The sequence below is a fragment of the Schistocerca gregaria genome, chromosome 1, assembly GCF_023897955.1.
Source record: "Schistocerca gregaria isolate iqSchGreg1 chromosome 1, iqSchGreg1.2, whole genome shotgun sequence".
Taxonomy (NCBI): Eukaryota; Metazoa; Arthropoda; class Insecta; order Orthoptera; family Acrididae; genus Schistocerca; species Schistocerca gregaria.
In genome coordinates, this window is record NC_064920.1 from 580,777,271 (window position 1) to 580,800,475 (window position 23,205).

Consider the following 23,205-nt stretch of genomic DNA (forward strand, 5'->3'; position numbering starts at 1 on the left):
AACAATGACTTTTGTTTTTCCACTGATAAAACCATCTGTATGAATTTCTGGTGGCGCAATTGGTTTCTTGTACCATCCTTACATCTTGGGCCTATTGCTCTTCTGTTCATTGAAACTATGAAATTCCTGGGGCTCATGCTTGGTAGATGACACTCTTGGTCCTTGCATGTCTCTTACCTGGCATGTACATGGTTTGTCAGTGTCCTACGTGTCCTCAGTGGTACTTCCTGGGGTGTTGACCGAACCACTCTCCTCCATTTGTACCAGTCCCTTGTCCTTTCGACAGTAGACCATGGGTGCTTTGTTTATGCATCTGCATGTGCATCCCTATTATGCTGTCTCAACACTATCCACCATCATGGCATCCGTTTGGCCACTGGTGCCTTTTTCATTAGCCCGATTGAGAGTCTGTATGCTGAAGCTGCTGAACTACTACTGCCCTATCACCGTGACTTTCCCCTCAGCAGGTATGCATGCTGTCTGTCTGCCATTCATAGCCACCCACCCTATGCCTCTTTCTTCAATGATTCCTTTGATCAGCAGTAGGGGGTTTGTCCCTCTTCTCTGTTACCTCCTGGGGTCCACTTTCGCCACTTCGCCAGTGGCTTAACTTCACACAACCTGCAGCTTTCCCAGTGGGTGTGAACCCTTCACCACCTTGGTTTCGTGAAGTGGCATATGTTAACCTTGGCTGTCATTCACTTCTTAAAGACACTATTGCAGCCTCACTCTATCACCTTTAACGACCTTCGCATGGAACTTCGCAATAGTAACTTTGCATACATGCTCTCGGACTGACTGTGGTGTCTGGTGTGCCTTAATCATTGGCACCAACATTTTTCGATATCAGCTTCTGGCACACTGCTCAGTATTTACAGCCGAGCTCTACGCTCTGTATGTGGCCACGGATTACATCTGGCGACACAGACTATTCAATTGTTTCCTCTGCTCAGACACTCTCAGCACCCTTCAAAGTCTAAGTGTGTTGTACACCAGCCATCCGTTAGTCCAACAGGTCCAGGAAAACTGTCACTTGCTCACTCCTGGTGGAGCCCGTGTGATGTTTTGTGGGTTCCTGGTCATGTCGGGCTGCCAGGAAATGAAGCTGCTGACACTGTTGCCAAGGCTGCAGTCCTTGTACCTCAGCCAACTAATTCCTATATTCCCTCCCATGATCTCTTTGTTGCCATTTGTCGGAAGGTGGTATCACTTTGGCATCGCCATTGGTCCTCCCTTCATGGGAGTAAGCTCCACATTATTAAGCCTCTCCCTGCGGCTTCGACGACCTCCTCTCAGCCCTCTCGCTGGGAGGAGGTCACTTTAACTAGGTTGCATGTTGGGCTCTGCCTTTTTACCCATTGTCATTTGTTAAGTGGCGCCCCCTCCCCCTTCCCCCTTTGTGCACGTTGCGCCCAAGTTTTAACTTTCCGTCACTTCCTGATGGAATGCTCATTTTTTAACCATTTACATTCCTGCTTTGGTATGCCATCTGAGTTATTGGCCGTTTTAGCAAATGACATGAGGGTTGTCGACCAGTTTTTACTTTTTACCTGTTGTAGCAATATGTCAAAGGCCATTTAATTTTTAGTTCTGGATCTCCGTTTCTGTGTGGTGTCTGTTATAGCTGTTTCTCCGCATCCCTGTTTTTAGATGTCTCCTCTTACATATATATATATAAAAACTTCCACATGAAAAAAATATATTAAAAACAAAGATTCCAAGACTTACCAAGCGGGAAAGCACCGGTAGACAGGCACAGTAAATAAAACACACAAACACACACACAGAATTTCTAGCTTTCGCAACCGACGGTTGTTTCTTCAGGAAAGAGGGAAGGAGATGGAAAGACGAAAGGATGTGGGTTTTAAGGGAGAGGGTAAGGAGTCATTCCAATCCCGGGAGCGGAAAGACTTACCTTAGGGGGAAAAAAGGACAGATGTACACTCGCGCGCACACACACACACACACACACACACACACACACACACACACATACACAGACACAAGCAGCAAGCAAAAATGTCTGCTTGTGTCTGTGTATGTGCAGATGGATATGTGTGTGTGTGTGTGCGAATGTACACCTGTCCTTTTTTCCCCCAAGGTAAGCCTTTCCGCTCCCGGGATTGGAATGACTCCTTACCCTCTCCCTTAAAACCCACATCCTTTCGTCTTTCCCTCTCCTTCCCTCTTTCCTGAAGAAACAACCGTCGGTTGCGAAAGCTAGAAATTCCGTGTGTGTGTTTTATTTATTGCGCCTGTATATATATATATATATATATATATATATATATATATATATATATTAAAAACAAAGATTCCAAGACTTACTAAGCGGGAAAGCGCCGGCAGACAGGCACATGAACAAAACACACAAACACACACACAGAATTACGAGCTTTCGCAACTGGCAGTTGCTTCGTCAGGAAAGAGGGAAGGAGAGGGAAAAATGAAAGGATGTGGGTTTTAAGGGAGAGGGTAAGGAGTCATTCCAATCCCGGGAGCGGAAAGACTTCCCTTGGGGAAAAAAAGGACAGGTGTACACTCGCACACACACACACACACACACACACACACACACACACACACACACACACACACACACATCCATCCGCACATCCACAGACACAAGCAGACAAAATATATATATATATATATATATATATATATATATATATATATAACAAAGCGGGAAAGTGCCGCAGACGGGCACATTGAACAAAACACACAAACACACACACAGAATTATTGGCTTGTGTCTGTGTATGTGCGGATGGATATGTGAGTGTGTGTGTGCGAGTGTACACCTGTCCCTTTTTTTTCCCCCTAAGGGAAGTCTTTCCACTCCTGGGACTGGAATGACTCCTTACCCTCTCCCTTAAAACCCATATCCTTTCGTCTTTCCCTCTCCTTCCTGAAGAAGCAACCATTGGTTGCGAAAGCTAGTAATTCTGTGTGTGTGTTTTGTTCATTGTGCCTGTCTGCCGGCGCTTTCCCGTTTGGTAAGTCTTGGAATCTTTGTTTTTAATGTATTTTTCCCATGTGGAAGTTTCTTTTATTTTTATTTATTTTTTACTCCTCTCCGTCTTTGTGTTCTGTACTTTTGACTTGCGTGCGTGTGACCCCAGTTGTTTTTGCCTCCTAAAACAAAACAAACAAACGATCAGGAGACCACTGAGTAGCAAACCAGGTGTTAATATGAAAACTAATTCAGGTAGTGTAGCTGATCAAGATGCAATTTAGAGCACCTCAACTACAGAGAAAATTGCAGCAGTCGATGAGATACTGAGTGACCTTCAGATTGAATGAAACAAACAAGATTGTTGACAACAATCACAGTGAAAGTCAGAAACAAAACTTGGGCCTTCACATTGACATAAGTAACATTTGAAAAACAGAATAAAGTGTCACATTTAGAAAATTGAGTACCTATGCTGCGAGTTGGCTGCAGCGAGTGCACTGGAAGGACAAGACTGAAGACTAGAGGTAGGAATAAAGCAACTGAAGCAGGAATGTATACAACTTGGAAACCAAGTAAGACCACTTCCCACTTTCTTTATGGAGATAGTTGGGCTGGCACTGCGAGCAAGCCAGAAAATAATGTAGAACCTAGGATAGGAGTAGTGAGCATAGCAAACACATGTTCTGTTTTTCAAAGTAAACAATAATCAAGATATGTATGCTGTTAGGGTAACCTTGATGAGGACACTCAATCCTAGACAATACAAAATTAGGGTAAAGACCATCAGATCCACAGCCATCATGGCAACAGTAGAAAAAGCATCACAGATTGACCACAAAAAGATGTAGGTAAAACTGCACTCTGATAAAAGGACATTAGGTGTGAAGAGTCAGAAAAGAGGCGGCCATGCTTGGCAATGTATCAAGTGCTGATAACACTTTCTGATGAAAACTTTCTTGCCAAATTGTATAAAATCATCTTAAGTGATGATCTAGATAAAGAGGAATTCACGAGATGGGTCAAGTTATGATTCAGAATAGGAGAAAGAGGTAAAAGGTTCCAAACAATATAACTGAAGAGAGTCCTTAAGTTCGCTACCTTCTACCCCTGAAGGACCAAGTATACATCGACTTAAGGAGCTGCGAATCCAAGATTTTGTGTGTGCTGTAATTTTTAAGACCTAGACCTTGCAGAAAATAAATGTAGAGAACGGGAAGTAACTTGTGCCAAGTGTGGCAAACCAGATTCCAAACAGTCAGATTGCAGGGTGTCTGAAAGTGTAGGGTGCACACTGCGCAAATGGTGAATAAAGAACTGCGATAAGGTAGGTGGACTGGAGAGTGTGTCATACAGAAAACTATGTTAGAGAGAGATTGCATCACTGTATATGACCATATACATGTTCACAGACATGGTACAAGAGAATGACAGTGAGCAAGTGGATTGCATCGTAAACTTCAATTCCAACACAATGAGTAAGTAGTACAGATCACTCTCTACCAGGATATGTGCCTGGCATAACACAGTTGCCCAGGCCGAAGTCAACATGCAAACATGCTCTCTGCCTCATGCCCTGTTGACTGAAATATGTATCATATACCTTGGTATGATAGACTACTGAGAGAAGATTGTAATGCAGGGCCTAATGGACTACAATATAGCTTGGCAACTGAAGCATGGACTATACCAACACACATTTACACAAATAGTGTTTGCTTTACACATTGAGGAATTAGAGTATAATGTCATAAACAGGGAATGTATTAGTGATAATGGAATGTGCCAGTGTACTGTAGGGAAATCACACACACACACACACACACACACACACACACACACACACAGTGCACAACCAAGCGGGCTGCACAATGTTGGGGCGTGAGCGGAAGACGGCCTAACAGTGTGCGGGACCGTAGCCCAGTTTCATGGAGACGGTTGCGAATGGTCCTCGCCGATACCCCAGGAGCAACAGTGTCCCTAATTTGCTGGGAAGTGGTGGTGCGGTCCCCTACGGCACTGCCTAGGATCCTACGGTCTTGGCGTGCATCCGTGCGTCGCTGCGGTCCGGTCCCAGGTCGACGGGCACGTGCACCTTCCGCCGACCACTGGCAACAACATCGATATACTGTGGAGACCTCACGCCCCACGTGTTGAGCAATTCGGCGGTACGTCCACCCGGCCTCCCGCATGCCCACTATACGCCCTCGCTCAAAGTCCGTCAACTGCACATACGGTTCACGTCCACGCTGTCGCGGCATGCTACCAGTGTTAAAGACTGCGATGGAGCTCCGTATGCCACGGCAAACTGGCTGACACTGACGGCGGCGGTGCACAAATGCTGCGCAGCTAGCGCCATTCGACGGCCAACACCGCGGTTCCTGGTGTGTCCGCTGTGCCGTGCGTGTGATCATTGCTTGTACAGCCCTCTCGCAGTGTCCGGAGCAAGTATGGTGGGTCTGACACACCGGTGTCAATGTGTTCTTTTTTCCATTTCCAGGAGTGTAGAATAAGATGCTCACAAAATCCAACAAAACTGCTTCTGTGACTTTGGAACCCTAAAGCAGAACTTGTGCATTTACAGATTGCAACATCAAGATATCTTTGAAACCTCACAGTGTTTCATAACTTGCAAGATGAACTCGAAGAGGAGCATAGTATGTTTCTCCTGTAGAGAACAATCAGACCAAAAGATCTTACAGGTTGAAACTCTCCCAACAGATCCCCATGTAATCATAGGGAGAGCATATATGTGGAGATTGCAAGTGTTCGATCTGGACCAAATGGACAGTGTGTCTGCAAGAGCACATGGCATGCAGTCTTTGTCCTGACCAGGAACAGCCATGAAATGCTCTTATTTCACCAATCATCCCTGGAGCTGTTGCAACTAAACACTGTACAGAGCACTGTCATAAATGTGGAGTTGCAAAAGGCCCTGGATGAGTTGTGGGGATGTGGTATGTTCCTAGGAGCCATACACAAGGAATGAACATCTGATTCGTCTCGCAAACCGTGCAATAGTGATCACAGGGGGTACCAGTCCAGAAGTTGTGGTCACATTAGTCAACAGGCTGTGCACTGTGACAAAGATGTGACAACTATGCTTTGACCAGGTAATTCTGGAGAAATATGTAAATGGAATGACAGGCAGTTAGTCTCATCAATTTATGTGCAATTCTCTGATGAAGCCCATCCTCATGGAGAATGGATAGAGAGAACTGCACAACATGAACAACGAGAAAAGTTAATTATCACTGCAGATATGAACAACTGTTCAACATTATGGCACTCATCATGGACAGGAAGCCAGGGATGCTGCATTAATGACAAGAGAAACATGACCAGCCTATATATAGCTAACAGGGAGGTCAGCCCTACACATACAGCAACAGAGCAGAAGCAAAAGCAAACACTGACTTTACAGTAGCGAATAAAACATCTAATAGGGAAGTATGCAACATGGCTACACACAGCAATCATAATGTCATAATCACAAACTTTGCTGCAAGTGTGACACAAAAACACACAACACACAGTTTCTATTTAGTAAAGCAGACTGGCAGAAATTATATCAGTTTGTAGTGACATGCAACCTTTTATAGATTGAAGGCAGCATTGACTATGAGATTCGTAGACTGACAAAAGTCTTGCAAGAGGTACAAGATGAAACAGCCCCAAAGTAACAAATAAGAATTAAAGGAGAATAACCAGGTCAAATGTACTTAAGTAGACTCAAAAGGAATTCGAGAAATGAACACACATTCTACCAGACACTAGAGACAGATAACAGTGTTATTGAGAGGTTGCAACAATGGAAAATTGTACTGAAATGCAGGAGGATCTGCAGCGAATTGACGCGTGGTGCACGGAATGGCAATTGAATCTAAATATAGACAAGTGTAATGTGATGCGAATACATAGAAAGATAGGTCCCTTATCATTTAGCTACAAAATAGCAGGTCAGCAACTGGAAGCAGTTAATTCCATAAATTATCTGGGAGTGCTCATTAGGAGTGATTTAAAATGGAATGATCATATAAAGTTGATCGTCGGTAAAGCAGATGCCAGACTGAGATTCATTGGAAGAATCCTAAGGAAATGCAATCCGACAACAAAGGAAGTAGGTTACAGTACGCTTGTTCGCCCAATGCTTGAATACTGCTCAGCAGTGTGGGATCCGCACCAGGTAGGGTTGATAGAAGAGATAGAGAGGATCCAACGGAGAGCAGCGCGCTTCGTTACAGGATCATTTAGTAATTGCGAAAGCGTTACGGAGATGATAGATAAACTCCAGTGGAAGACTCTGCAGGAGAGACGCTCAGTAGCTCGGTACGGGCTTTTGTTAAAGTTTCGAGAACATACCTTCACCGAAGAGTCAAGCAGTATATTGCTCCCTCCTACGTATATCTCGCGAAGAGACCATGAGGATAAAATCAGAGAGATTAGAGCCCACACAGAAGCATACCGACAATCCTTCTTTCCACGTACAATACGAGACTGGAATAGAAGGGAGAACCGATAGAGGTACTCAGGGTACCCTCCGCCACACACCGTCAGGTGGCTTGCGGAGTATGGATGTAGATGTAGATGTAGACGTTAATACTACAGATTGTATCTAAGTGCAAGGAAACCAATCTTTGAACATTTATTGACTGTTTGGTAGTTCTCCATTGAGAAACGTGTTACAGATATAAGAAACTAATTAAGTTATTGGAGTCATATATAGAAGGATGGGGAGCATGTTCCTAATTGGTTTTTTAAATTTAGATTTTCAGCACACATAAATTGCAAAGACAATTAGTAATGAACTTTCAGATCTGGTGCTTCTTCTTTTGGAAGGCCAAGACAATGCCTAAGAAATGATATACTGTAGTGAAGAGGAGGAAAAGTGCCTTAGATTTCTTGCCAAAAGGGACATATATTGTAATGTGCATGCACCATCATATGTTTGCCTTTTATGCCTGTTTTTAGTCAAAAGTTCTGACATGTTGCCCACTCTTGTTTGGCTTCATGTTTTTATTATTTTTTGAATTAAATTTTTGCTTATGTTGCCATAAATTTCCCCATGTAGATATTCTGTAGTTGGAGTCAGCAAATGTACCTTTTGTGCCACTATTTGCCTTGCTCCAGTTTCAGTAACTTTTGTAATATACCTCATAATCATTGGTCTTTTTTGTCATTGTTGAGAGCACCTGGTAAATTTTTAATAAATGTTTTCAGAGTGCCAGCAGTATTTTCCTAGAAGCAATACAAATCCTTCATTCTTGTCAAGAGAAGAAAGGTGTGTTGAGTGGAACAATTCTACATCAGAATAGGTAAATTCAAAAGTTAAAGAATTTATGAGATCTTCTTCTGGCTATTCTTGTTTCATAAACACAAATTTTGTCTGTCTTTGTAGGATTGTTGCAACACAACTGAGCCCAGATCTCACAAGAACAATTATCTACACTGATCCATATAGAATTAGAGTAAGTACTAAAAGCACACCTGTTTAAATTATTAATTTCATTTCACTATTTTATACTAGAAAATAAATTTTGACATGTGGTTCTTAACACAGCTGACCAGTGGGACTATTTAAGATAGCTCAATCTCTCTGGTCTTTCTGTTTCAGTCACCAGCTGAACACCTTGAAACACATTTCCACCTCCCAATAGGTGTGCAGCTGTTAAAAGTGTATGTCGATGGAAGTGAATATAGTAAAATGTTAACAAATTTGAATACTATTGGAACATCTGTCAAGAATATTTCTATACAAAAATTACAGCAACCAAAGGTAAAAGGATGATATTTACCAATGTACTTATCATAATTAAGACCTATCCTTGCTTTATGATAGGGTTCATATTATCAGTATGGTTCATGGAGAGGGAAATAAATTACATCACAGCTGAGTACACTGAAACAAAAAACAGTCTGCCCTTATTGCAGATGCTTTATGTTTATAAAAATAAACAGAATTCACAATCTGGACTGGTCGTTTTTTGTGATACCAGGCTGCTGACATTCTGAGTTAAAGAACTGACTATATTGATTTGGTCTTCTTTGTTTCCTTTCATTAATTGTTTCAAAGAGTACATTATGGAGCAGAACACCTAGGGTGTAAAACAATTTGGGGTATAAGTGAACCAATAAATAGTTGCTATAATAAAATTAACACTAACTTGTGATTATCAGATTTGTCACATGAAGGCATTAAATGAGCATCTCAGCAATTAGCAAGAAAGATCCAACACTGAAGGAGACTGTCACACTATAACTTATAACAGTCAATTGATTTTTTATCTCCTGGTGCTTTTTTAAACATGAATCATTTTCATGGGTACACTAATAAATTTCAAAGGATCATGATTGCAGTGTCATTATCTAGTGCACTACTAAAGGTATTCATATATTCTGTATGTAGATCATCAGATAATTTATTGAGGTTAAGAATGCTTTTAATTAACTTTGAATTTTGCAGGCATAACCAATCTTGGGTATTACATTTATGCTCAACTTGTAAAGAGAGTTTTGCATCGGGATATAGACTTCCACTCCTAGCCATAGGCTACATGCATAGTCAGTGACGAATAAAGATTCTTGTGTAGTGGTGAGGTTGTTTGTGTCACATTTTCCAATAAACTGATTGTTGTTATCAACCAAAAATATCACTAAAGGTCATGTGTACTAGAAAATGAGTGCAGTACTTCGAAGATCTTTGGAGAATTTTCTGTGAAATACTAATTATCTGTTTCACAACAAATCTTACTACTTGCTCTTGTATCAAAAATACATCATCTTAAGCAGCATTGTCTCAGAAAATAATTATCTAACGAGACAGACAATGTAAATTTTATAAGATAGTATTTTTGTCTGCAGGCTAGAATAGTGATAGCGTGAGGCTTGCTGAACTTGATTGATCGCCTATCAGTGTGTTAGTTCCCTAACAGGTCATCACCATGGATTTCAACACATTTTATACACAGGGTTTCAGTTAAACATGTGACTTGTCATTATTAATGTCTATATTTGGTACATTCATGCTTGTGAGGTACAAAATTTGTGTAACTATTTTTGTCACATTAGGAAAAAAATCTTGGTAGTATAAAATAGGGCGGTGTAGTCCTCAAGATATTACTGGGAGAAAATAAACTAAAACATTTGGCAAGTACGAGGATAGTTCAGTCCAAGAGTGCTCACCTTGGAGGTGGTTCCTTTCCTTCTTTCTACTTGAGAATTGGCCCATTCAGTCATTCTGTATTGCCATAGTTCTGAAAAACTGAAGAACCAAGGTGTAAACAGAGGAAACATCATGGAGACATTGTTTATCATAATAAGTGCTAATTTTTTCAGAGAATGTGACATAAACAGAAAAAGAGAACTTGTTGCCCCCATGTGTCACTGTCATGTTAGATGAGTATATATACAGGAAAATGGAGATGGTACCTTATATGTAAATCAGTTTTCACAAATGTCATTTTGCAGCCTAAAATTTTGTACAGGATGAGTTTGAACTCCACTGACAAAATTTGATAGGTTGTTTAAGGATATTTTCTGAGTATTTTGATATAAGAGTTAGTTTTCTTTGGTGGATCATGTCAACATAATTATGATTTTTCCCAGTTTAGTTTGTTCCCAACTATCTGTGTTTCTATGAAAATACTTTCATAGAAGGGAAAAACCCTGTACTAGGCAATCACTAATGTGAAAGTATCAAACGCAAAACACAAAATAATGCTATGATCCTCAGATGCAAAATCACTGCAGTGTGATTGCCAGTTCTGTGCAAACAGCTCAGCATATAGTCGTCATGCCTCTCTCCCAGTGTATTCAGAGAACTCATACACAGGGTTCACAGTAACTGACTTTTGATCAGTAAACCTACACATATTGTTGCACATCAATGCTACTGCACAACTCTCCCTGCCAGAAAGGAACAAACCTGAAAATGAAAAGAACTGAGCAGCACTGATTGCAAGATTTAGGGATAAGAGTAAAGCAGGCATCATTGTTTTCAGGCAAGACACACTGTGGACATTGTTGACATTTGTACTGTTGTGCAGATGTTTTCAACGCAAAACAAATACAAAGATAAGTGCTGGTAAAAAAAATCAAATGAAATGAAAGCTCTCTGCAATGAGCCACTGGAGTCAGTGGAACAGTTATTCCTGATAATACTCAGACAATATTAACGAATAACCTTCAAAATTTTGTTTTGGAGTTCAGGTTCACTGGTTTACTATTGCATCTCATCATTCTTCATATCTTCTCTTACATACGTACATTACAGTCTTGAAGCTGCCATTACATAACATCCTTATAATGTGATATAGTTAATAATCTGTGCATCAATTCGTTCTGTTAAGAAACTGATCAGTGGAGTAGGGAAAGTTGTCCACCATTAATTTTTAGGCCCTTCTTAAGCTATACATTGATAGCTAAACTTTTTATAGCTGTTGGACGACTGTAGAAAATATCTTCCTTGATGAAGGGCACCTTTATGGACTAAAGTGACTGACCTTAAGCCATATTCCTTGTATTGTTTCTATGATTTGAACTGTTGGTTTAAAAAGAGAAGTATATTACTTTATATTACATTTGGCAAGTACGAGGTTAGTTCAGTCCAAGTGTGCTCACCTTGGAGGTGGTTCCTTTCCTTCTTTCTACTTGAGAATTGGCCCATTCAGCCAGTCTGTATTGCCATAGTTCTGAAAAACTGAAGAACCAAGGTGTAAACAGAAGAAACATCATGGAGACATTGTTTATCATAATAACTGCTAATTGACTATATAATAACAGATCAGGAATTCAGGAAGGCTGTGAGGGGGATACGTGTATTCAGGGCATTCTTTGATGACACTGATTATTATTTAATCTGCAGCGAAATTGGTATTGTGAGGCCGAAAGTGCAGGAGGTCAGGTTCATATGTAGGAGGATAAGAGTGGAGAAACTTCAGGATAAGGAAATCAGGCACAAGTACATAACAATGATCTCAGAAAGGTACCAGTTAGTTGAATGTAGTCAATTACACTCATTGGAAAAGGAATGGACAATGTACAGGGACACAGTACTAGAAGTGGCTAAAGAATTTCTTGGAACAGTAGTGTGTAAAGGTAGGGTGAAGCAAACAGCTTGGTGGAATGACACAGTCAAGGCAGCTTGGAAAAGGAAAAAGAAGGCATATCAAAAGTGGCTACATACTACGACTCAGGTAGACAGAGAAAGTTATGTTGAAGAAAGAAACAAAGCCAAACAGATAATTGCAGCATCCAAGAAGAAATCTTGGGAAGACTTTGGAAACAAGTTGGAGACTATGGATCAAGCTGCTGGAAAACCATTCTTGAGTGTAATTAGCAGTCTTCGAAAGGGAGGTAAGAAGGAAATGACAAGTATTTTGGACAGGTCAGGAAAACTGCTGGTGAATCCTGTGGATACCTTGGGCAGATGGAGGGAATATTTTGAAGAGTTGCTCAATGTAGGTAAAAATACGATCAGTAATGTTTCAGATTTCGAGGTAGAATGGGATAGGAATGAGGATAGAAATAGGATCACATTTGAGGAAGTGGAGAAAATGGTCAATAGATTGCAGTGCAATAAAGCAGCTGGGGTGGATGAAATTAAGTTGGAACTCATCAAATACAGTGGAATGTCAGGTCTTAAATGCCTACACAGGATAATTGAAATGGCCTGGGAGTCGGGACAGGTTCCATCAGACTGCACAAAAGCAGTAATCACACCAGTCTTTAAACATGGAAACAGAAAAGATTGTAACAACTACAGAGGTATCTCTTTAATCAGCATTGTGGGTAAAATCTTCTCAGGTATTGTTGAAAGGAAAGTGCGAATATTAGTTGAGGACCAATTGGATGAAAATCAGTGTGGGTTTAGGCTTCTTAGAGGTTGTCAGGACCAGATCTTTAGCTTACGGCAAATAATGGAGAAGTGTTATGAATGGAACAGGGAATTGTATCTATGCTTTATAGATCTAGAAAAGGCATATGACTGGGTTCCTAGGAGGAAGTTATTGTCTGTTCTACGAGATTATGGAATAGGAGGCAAACTTTTGCAAGCAATTAAAGGTCTTTACATGGATAGTCAGGCAGCAGTTAGAGTTGACGGTAAATTGAGTTCATGGTTCAGAGTAGTTTCAGGGGTAAGACAAGGATGCAACCTGTCTCCACTGTTGTTCATATTATGTATGGGTCATATGTTGAAAACAATAGACTGGCTGGGTGAGGTTAAGATATGTGAACACAAAATAAGCAGTCTTGCATATATGGATGACTTAGTTGTGATGGCAGATTCGATTGAAAGTTTGCAAAGTAATATTTCAGAGCTAGATCAGAAATGTAAGGACTATGGTATGAAGATTAGCATCTCCAAAGCAAAAGTAATGTCAGTGGGAAAGAGATATAAACGAATTGAGTGCCAAATAGGAGGAACAAAGTTAGAACAGGTGGACAGTTTCAAGTACTTAGGATGCATATTCTCACAGGACAGCAACATAGTGAAAGAACTGGAAGCGAGGTGTAGCAAAGCTAATGCAGTGAGTGCTCAGCTATGATCTACTCTCTTTTGCAACAAGGAAGTCAGTATCAAGACTAAGTTATCTGTGCACCGTTCAATCTTTCGACCAACTTTGTTGTATGGGAGCGAAAGCTGGGTGGATTAGGGGTACCTTATCAATAAGGTTGAAGTTACGGATATGAAAGTAGCTAGGATGATTGCAGGTACTAGTAGATGGGAACAATAGCAGGAGGGTGTCCACAATGAGGAAATCAAAGAAAAACTGGGAATGAACTCTATAGATGTAGCAGTCAGGGCGAACAGGCTTAGATGGTGGGGTCATGTTACACGCATGGGAGGAGCAAGGTTACCCAAGAGACTCATGGGTTCAGCAGTACAGGGTAGGAGGAGTCGGGGCAGACCAAGGAGAAGGTGCCTCGATTCGGTTAAGAATGATTTTGAAGTAATAGGCTTCACATCAGAAGAGGCACCAATGTTAGCACGGAATAGGGGATCATGGAGGAATTTTATAAGGGGGACTATGCTCCAGACTGAACGCTGAAAGGCATAATCAGTCTTAAATGATGATTATATATATATATAAAAATGATGTGACTTACCAAACGAAAGCGCTGGCAGGTTGATAGACACACAAACAAACACAAACATACACACAAAATTCAAGCTTTCTCAACCAACAGTTGCTTCATCAGGAAAGATGGGAGGAGAGGGAAAGAAGAAAGGATGTGGGTTTTAAGGGAGAGGGTAAGGAGTCATTCCAATCCCAGGAGTGGAAAGACTTACCTTAGGGGGAAAAAAGGACAGGTATATACTTGCGCGCGCGCACACACGCACACACACACACACACACACACACACACACACACACACACACACACACACATCTCCATCCGCACATACACAGACACAAACAGACATTTGTAAAGGCAAAGAGTTTGGGCAGAGATGTCAGTCAAGGCGGAAGTACAGAGGCAAAGATGTTGTTGAAAGACAGGTAAGGTATGAGCGGCGGCAACTTGAAATTAGCGGAGGTTGAGGCCTGGTGGATAACGAGAAGAGAGGATATACTGAAGGGCAAGTTCCCATCTCTGGAATTCTGAGAGGTTGATATTAGTGGGAAGTATCCAGATAACCCGGATGGTGTAACACAGTGCCAAGATGTGCTGGCTGTGCACCAAGGCATGTTTAGCCACAGGGTGATCCTCATTACCAACAAACACTGTCTGCCTGTGTCCATTCATGCGAATGGACAGTTTGTTGCTGGTCATTGCTACATAGAAAGCTTCACAGTGTAGGCAGGTCAGTTGGTAAATCACGTGGGTGCTTTCACATGTGGCTTCCGTGTTACAGGACTGGAGTAGGTGGTGGTGGGAGGGTGCATGGGACAGGTTTTACCCCGGGGGCGGTTACAAGGGTAGGAGCCAGAGGGTAGGGAAGGTGGTTTGAGGATTTCATAGGGATGAATTAAGGGGTTACGAAGGTTAGGCGGACGGCGAAAAGATACTCTTGGTGGAATGGGGAGGATTTCATGAAGGATGGATCTCATTTCAGGGCAGGGTTTGAGGAAGTTGTATCCCTGCTGGAGAGCCACATTCAGAGTCTGATCCAGTCCCGGAAAGTATCCTGTCGCAAGTGGGGCACTTTTGGGGTTCTTCTGTGAGAGGTCCTGGGTTTGAGGGGATGAGGAAGTGGCTCTGGTTATTTTCTTTTGTACCAGGTAGGGAGGGTGGTTGCGGGATGCGAAAGCTGTTTTCAGTTTGTTGGTATAATGGTTAAGGGATTCCGGACTGGAGCAGATTCGTTTGCTATGAAGATCTAGGCTGTAGGGAAGGGACCGTTTGATGTGGAATGGGTGGCAGCTGTCATAATGGAGGTACTGTTGCTTGTTGGTGGGTTTGATGTGGACAGACGTGTGAAGCTGGCCATTGAACAGATGGAGGTCAACGTCAAGGAAAATGGCATGGGATTTGGAGTAGGACCAGGTGAATCTGATGGAACCAAAGGAGTTGAGATTGGAGAGGAAATTCTAGAGTTGTTCTTCACTGTGAGTCCAGATCATGAAGACGTCATCAATAAATCTGTACCAAACTTTGGGTTGGCAGGCCTGGGTAACCAAGAAGGCTTCCTCTAAGCGACCCATGAATAGGTTGGCGTACGAGGGGGCTATCCTGGTACCCATGGCTGTTCCCTTTAATTGTTGGTATGTCTGACCTTCAAAAGTGAAGTAGTTGTGGGTCAGGCTGAAGCTGGCTAAGGTTATGAGGAAAGAGGTTTTAGACAGGGTGGCAGGTGATTGGCATTACCCGCAAAGGCCTCACACTTAAAAAGTTCCCATCTCTGGTTGCAACCCTTTTTTCCATCAGTCCCTATACCAGTTCGAAACTGAACAATCCATTTCCCTCACCCACCTAATCCTTCACCTACACATCAACTCAGCCAATGAACACACTCGTCAACTCCTATCCTTAATAAAAGTCCTCAATCTTTCTTCTCCCACGTCCACACCAGCTGTTCAGAGCATTCTCCTAGAGGCCAATCACAAATTAGTACAGCATGCCACCCTCCACCTCAAAAAACTATCCAATCTCCTGGTCTCCCACCTCCGGAAAGGCAACTCACTCACTTTTCACAACCTTTCCAGCAAACCTCAACCTCCTCTCATTGCACAAAACCCAGTCTCTCCCATCTACTCAATCTCCCACTTCCAGCCCGACTCCCTCCAAAACCTCAAAATTCCCATCAACACAATCTGGAACACCCTAATTCAGTAGGTAACCTTTCTCCAAATCTCTCTCCCAATCTGAAACCTCTGTCCTATCCAAAGGCCTCACCTTCAGCCCCACTCCCAGATTCAACCAAACAGCCCTCGTCAAAGATTTACTGTCCTACACTCGTACTCTCTGCTGGAAATATCACTTTGCCACGAAGAAAAATGATCCTAATCCTACCCCTAATGATCCAACTCCCCAAGACACTATCCAAATTGAACCCTGCCTGGAACAGTTCCGTCCTCCCGTCACAGTGGGACCCACCTCCTCTTCCTCAAAATCACCCTCTCCAAACCTTCCCGGAATTTCTGACTTCCAGCCTTGCCTCTCAACCCCTCTTAAAAAACCTTAGTCCTATTCCCAACATCACCACTCCTGAAGCCCACGCTATCAGGGATGTGAAGGCTGATCGATCCATTGTCATTCTTCCGGCGGACAAGGGTTCCATGACCATGGTACTTAATCGTCGGGCTGAGGGACTGCATCAGCTTTCAGACAACACCACATACAAAGTTTGCCAAGGTAATCCCATTCCTGATGTCCAGGCATAGCTCCAAGGAATCCTCAGAACTTTAGGCCCCCTACAAAACCTTTCACCAGACTCCATCAACCTCCTGACCCCACCGAAACCCCACACCCCTACCTTCTACCTTTTTCCTAAAATTCACAAACCCAATCATTTGGGCCGCCCCATTGTAGCTGGTTATCAAGTCCCCACAGAATGTATCTCTGCCTACGTAGATCAACACCTTCAATCCATTACATGCAGTCTCCCATCCTTCATCAAAGACACCAACCACTTTCTCGAACGCCTGGAATCCTTACCCAATCTGTTACCCCCGGAAACCATCCTTGTAACCATTGATGCCACTTCCTTATACACAAATATTCCGCATGTCCAGGGCCTTGCTCTGATGGAGCACTTCCTTTCACGCCGATCACCTGCCACCCTACCTAAAACCTCTTTCCTCATTACCTTAGCCAGCTTCAGCCTGACACACAACTTCTTCACTTTTGAAGGCCAGACATACCAACAATTAAAGGGAACAGCCATGGGTACCAGGATAGCCCCTTGTACGCCAACCTATTCATGGGTCACTTAGAGGAAGCTTTCTTGGTTACCCAGGCCTGCCAACCCAAAGTTTGGTACAGATTTATTGACGACATCTTCATGATCTGGACTAACAGTGAAGAACAACTCTAAAATTTCCTCTCCAATCTCAACTCCTTTGGTTCCATCAGATTCACCTGGTCCTACTCCAAATCCCACGCGACTTTCCTTGACGTTGACCTCCATCTGTCCAATGGCCAGCTTCACACGTCTGTCCACATAAAACCCACCAACAAGCAACAGTACCTCCATTATGAAGCTGCTACTCATTCCACATTACATTCCACATTAAACGGTCCCTTCCCTACAGCCTAGATCTTCGTGGCAAACGAATGTGCTCCAGTCCGGAATCCCTTAACCATTACACCAACAAACTGAAAACAGCTATCGCATCCCGCAACCACCCTCCCGACCTGGTACAAAAGCAAATAACCAGAACCACTTCCTCATCCCCTCAAACCCAGAACCTCCCACAGAAGAACCCCAAAAGTGCCCCACTTGTGACAGGATACTTTCTGGGACTGGATCAGACTCTGAATGTGGCTCTCCAGCAGGGATACGACTTCCTCAAATCCTGCCCTGAAATGAGATCCACCCATCATGAAATCCTCCCCACTCCACCTAGAGTGTCTTTCCACCGTCCACCTAACCATCGTAATCGTTTAGTTCATCGCTATGAAATCCCCAAATCACCTTCCCTACCCTCTGGCTCCTACCCTTGTAACTGTCCCCAGTGTAAAACCTGTCCCAGGCACCCTCCCACCACCACCTACTCCAGTCCTGTAACCCAGAAAGTGTACACGATCAAAGGCAGAACAACATGTGAAAGCACCCACTTGATTTACCAACTGACCTGCCTACACTGTGAAGCTTTCTATGTGGGAATGACCAGCAACAAACTGTCCATTCGCATGAATGGACACAGGCAGACAGTTTTTGTTGGTAATGAGGATCACCCTGTGACTAAACATGCCTTAGTGCACGGCCAGCACATCTTGGCACAGTGTTACACCATCCGGGTTATCTGGATACTTCCCACTAACACCAACCTGTCAGAACTCCGGAGATGGGAACTTGCCCTTCAGTATATCCTCTCTTCTCGTTATCCGCCAGGCCTCAACCTCCTCTAATTTCAAGGTTCCGCCGCTCATACCTCACCTGTCTTTCAACAACATCTTTGACTCTGTACTTCCCCCTCGACTGACATCTCTGCCTAAACTCTTTGCCTTTACAAATGTCTGTTTGTGTCTGTGTATGTGCGGATTGATGTGTGTGTGTGTGTGTGTGTGTGTGTGTGTGTGTGTGTGTGTGTGTGTGTGCGTGTGCGCGCAAGTATATACCTGTCCTTTTTTCCCCCTAAGGTAAGTCTTCCCGCTTCCTGGATTGGAATGACTCCTTACCCTCTCCCTCAAAACCCACATCCTTTCGTCTTTCCCTCTCCTTCCCTCTTTCCTGATGAAGCAACCGTTGGTTGCAAAAGCTTGAATTTTGTGTGTATTTTTGTGTTTGTTTGTGTATCTATCAACCTGCCAGCACTTTCGTTTGGTAAGTCACATCATCTTTGTTTATATATATACTCTAATTTTTGTCAATTCGTACTGTATGTTTCAAATCAAATAGCAGAATGTTTATCAGAAATGTCAACGAAACAGTTTTTGTTTAGTGAGTAATAATATTGCTTTTGTATATGCAGTGAGTCCTTGCTGAATCTCACAGTATAGCGATATGTTGCTATAAAGAATAGAGGATCTTAAATTTGAAGATTTTTGTAAAGGTCTATTCATTATACTTATTAGTCAAGCTCAGTTGGCTTGCAGCTTAGTTTCTGAAGCAAATGTTTATTACCACAGTAAATTATTAATCATAATAGAGTGAAAATAGGTAAAACATGTCAATCTTTTCAGATAAACACTTAATATGGTAAGTAACATAGTAAGAAAAGTTATGGTAGAATGCACATAATTTAGGAGTAAACAAGACCACTCACTGAATATTAGAAGTGCTGAGTTGTTGACAGCCACATGAAAGACAATAAAAACTTGATGACTTTTGAAAAAATCCTTTAACAAGATAGAGAGCACATAACATACATACATACATGTGAGGTCTCCCCCCACCCCCACCCACAACCTCTGCCGTCGGTGTTCTTTCCCACAGCACCAGATTTTCTGAACCATGCAGATGGGAGGTATCTTTTCAGTACATCCTTCTCTCCTGTAATCATCCTGATCTCAGTCTCTGATAAACCATTGCATCCACACCATCCTCCCAACAGTTTCACTCTTCTTCGTCCTGTCACCCCCTCCCAATCCAGACCTTCATGTCGCTGTCATTGTGCATCACACAACCTGGTAACACCAGTATCCGTATGTCATAATACTATCCCTTACACCTGCTGCCTCTTCTTCGTACATTTCTATTCTGCACACCAGCTGCTTTCCTTGATATGGCTCTATTCAGAGTTACCATACAGTTTTTGACTGTAAATACTTGAAGTTACTAATGAACAAAGTGTGTGAGGAAGTTTCATTAGATTACAAGAGAAGTCGTACTTCCTGTAATACGTTTGTTGGTTGTGTATAAAGACAATATTTTTGCACACATTTTATAGTAAAAACACCATTGATCAGATGAATTATAAGAAATTGAAATCAAAGCATATATTTAGCATTCATTTAGCATCTCCTTATTTTTACTGTGAATGAAAAAGGGAGCAAAGTAACTAAAACTGCAAGTAACTGTATTTGGTTACACTCTAATTTTTTTTCTGGACTACTAAAGTAGATGTACTAGAAGAATATGTGTGTGATATTTTGCCACACGTTCCACTTCTACTGTAGTTCTTTGTTTTAGGTCTCCAGTGGAAAACCACAGACAACAAAGGAACAGTTGTCGTCTATGAAGAGAGATACTTCAAGAATATTTACAGTGCCAGAAGAAAAAGAAGATGGAGAACATGTTGAAACTACTACTAGTTTCAATGGCTTAAATGGAGAAAATGCATCACTAAACAATGACATGCCTGACAAACCATCATATAGTATTGCCGCAACACCATTAAAAGAACTGAATGTGGGTAAGGTGTTGCATGCAAAGGTCATGTCAATTTGTCGTGGCTCAAATAATACAGTGAATAATGATGAGCCCAAATGTGAAAAAGTTCCTTCTTTCCTTAAAAGAAACAATGAGATGATACTTAAACAAAAGACCCTGAAAAATTCCAAGTCAATCAACAATTTTTTGTCAAATTACTGTGAAACTGAAGGTCACAGCCTCAGCTTAAATGATATTAATAAAAACACAAAGATCACAAGTAAAAGAGTTCCATTAAGGTGCTACAGTTTTGGTCTTCCACGAGTTACTCGGAAATTGTGCCACGAGGAAGACATTTCTCCAGAAGAAAAATTATCTCCAGGGAAACATTTTTTTAATACGATTACAGATCCTCTGTTTCCTGTTTTTCGTTGGGATGGTGTACCAATATCACATTCCCTATTTGATGAATATGTTTCGCGCCATTATGAGCTTTTAGATATGGAGAGAACACAAGAAAATACTGCTGCAAGTAATGTGAAACTTGTGTCCCATGAGGATGAAATTAGTGTACCTGATGTTAGCCATTCTTCAAATGCAACAACTGAAAACCACGCCAACTCCAGCAGTTTGCAGTCTGCTCCAACTGGTCAAATTGCAAGTGCGTCAGATAATGGTGCTTCATTGTCCAAACAGGAAATGTACAGACGTTCTCTTAGCTTACCTTTAAAAACAATTAACATGAGTGAAGATTGTGGAGACAGTGATCGACAGAGATCTGTTTCATGCTGTGAAGGTGAAGTTGACTCTCCAGTGCTACCAAAATATACTGGTCCATTGCAACTCACCCCTCTTCTGTCCAAATTGAGTTTGTTAGCTCATGATGAAAAGTCAGGTGGCATCAGTGAAAAAGATAAAAGCGTTAATGAACTTTCAGATTTAAAATTTTCAAAAATTCATGAAGAATCCGTTTTTCCTGCCAACTCAGAGAATAGAAAGTGCACAGAGAAATCTGGTAACACCATAAAAATGGAGGAGGAAGTCCGCCAATCAGCATTACCAAAAGAAGCCTGTTTATATGTATACAGGCAGCAGCATATGACCATGGCACTTGTGTTAGAACTTTCTGCAGCTCAGGATCCTGAGATTATTCATTCACTGGTAAGTTATAACTGCAAATGTAGAGTTTCATGGAAATGACAAGTGTTTATTTAATTAGCCAGTACTGTAAGTAAACTTCACATTAGAGTGAAAAGAGGAAACAAGGAAATTTCCAAAATGATCTTCCCACTTGGCAACAGAATTTATGCTGCTGTGAAACTTTCTGATAGTTAAAAACTGTGCTCCACACATGACCTTATATTCAGATCTTTGAGTTTCATGAACAGTGCATTTACTGAATGGGTTATTCAGGACAGCCTTCCAGAGTTTGGAAAGTGTGAGAGAGGTAATGTCAGATTGACGTCCTGAGCTGTATTCAACAGGTATATGGATAGCTCATTTGTAGGACCATAGTTTACAATAGACAATTATTTACCTGTGAACTGCATCTTTTGATGTCATTTTCATTTTCTGGTTAATTTTAAAGTAGTGGATGTTCAACTAACACTGCAAAAACTTGCATATGTCTTGGCAATCAGGACGTAGACCAAGTTCCATTTGGGTTTCTTTGTATGATGCAGCCATGATCAATATGTTAACTAAAATGTCCTTTGGGAAAAACGCATATATATTGATGGATGTGTTAAGATAAGTTGCAGACAATATGTTACATGTGAAGTGTTACTACATACCATTGCACTGTACCTTACTGCCAGTGTGTAAACCAGTCGCCTGCGATCTCAAGATCAGTTCATATAGATTATTTTTACTCTTTTGCAGATTAAGAATAATTGTCTCGTACAGAAAATTTCCTCTCTATGAACTTTGTGTTTGTTGAAAATGGAGACTAAATTTTAAAATATGTAATGACTTTTACATGATGGTTTCATAGACTTGAGAATATTCATTAGGAATTTGATCATGGTTTTCTTAAGGACTAGTTATTCAGTGCGCCAGACATATGATTTAATTTGATTTGATTTGATTTTTATTAGTCCAGTTTTATCATATAGCACAAATTGTATAATTGATATTGGACAGGTCAAACATGAGTTACAATAATACATAGTCTTAACAAAATAGTAGGCAAATTAAAAATAGGTACCTATTACAATTAATTTTGTTACGTTTTCAGAAATTCTCTGACAGAATAGAAACAGTGCTTTATTAGAAATGCCTTTAGTTTAACTTTAAATATCGGATGAGTTGCATTTTTTATTTTCTCTGGTATCTTATTGTGTAGTATTACACCAATGTTAATTATGCTCCTCTGATATGTGGTTGTTCTGTGATATTTTTGATGTATATTTGATTTTCCTCTGGTACTATAGTTGTGTACATTTTTGTTGTGTAGCAGTTTGCCTGTTTTCAGGAGGTAGTCCCTAATGAACAAGATAGTTTCATAAATGAATAAACTTGGAACATTAGAACACGAAGGAACATTAGAACACAAAGCTCAGTAAAATGGGATTTACAGGACTCCATCTTTTTAAGGCCACAAATTATTCTTAGAGCTGTTGTTTGCAGTCTAAAAACCTATACACTGTGAGTTTAGTATCCCCAGAAAATAATCCCATATCGGACTAGTGAGTGGAACTGTGCATAGTATGCCTGCAGTACTGTTGTTTTGCTTGTTGTAGCCTTCAAAATTCTTAGGCCATAGCACACAGATGATAGTTTTCTAGACAAGTTATTTATATGTGTGTCCCACTTTGTCTTGCTGAAC

The 23,205-nt window shown here is 41.5% G+C and overlaps 1 protein-coding gene across 1 annotated transcript in view; it reads left to right on the forward strand.

Moving 5' to 3' along the window:
• LOC126357092 (uncharacterized) overlaps nucleotides 1-23,205 on the forward strand; it is a 75,466-nt gene that overhangs the window by 29,077 nt on the left and 23,184 nt on the right. The window contains exons 4-7 of the mRNA XM_050007424.1: nucleotides 8,177-8,271; nucleotides 8,355-8,424; nucleotides 8,571-8,732; nucleotides 20,199-21,539. Coding sequence (XP_049863381.1) covers nucleotides 8,177-8,271; nucleotides 8,355-8,424; nucleotides 8,571-8,732; nucleotides 20,199-21,539 — 1,668 coding nt within the window. The remainder of the gene's footprint in view (nucleotides 1-8,176; nucleotides 8,272-8,354; nucleotides 8,425-8,570; nucleotides 8,733-20,198; nucleotides 21,540-23,205) is intronic.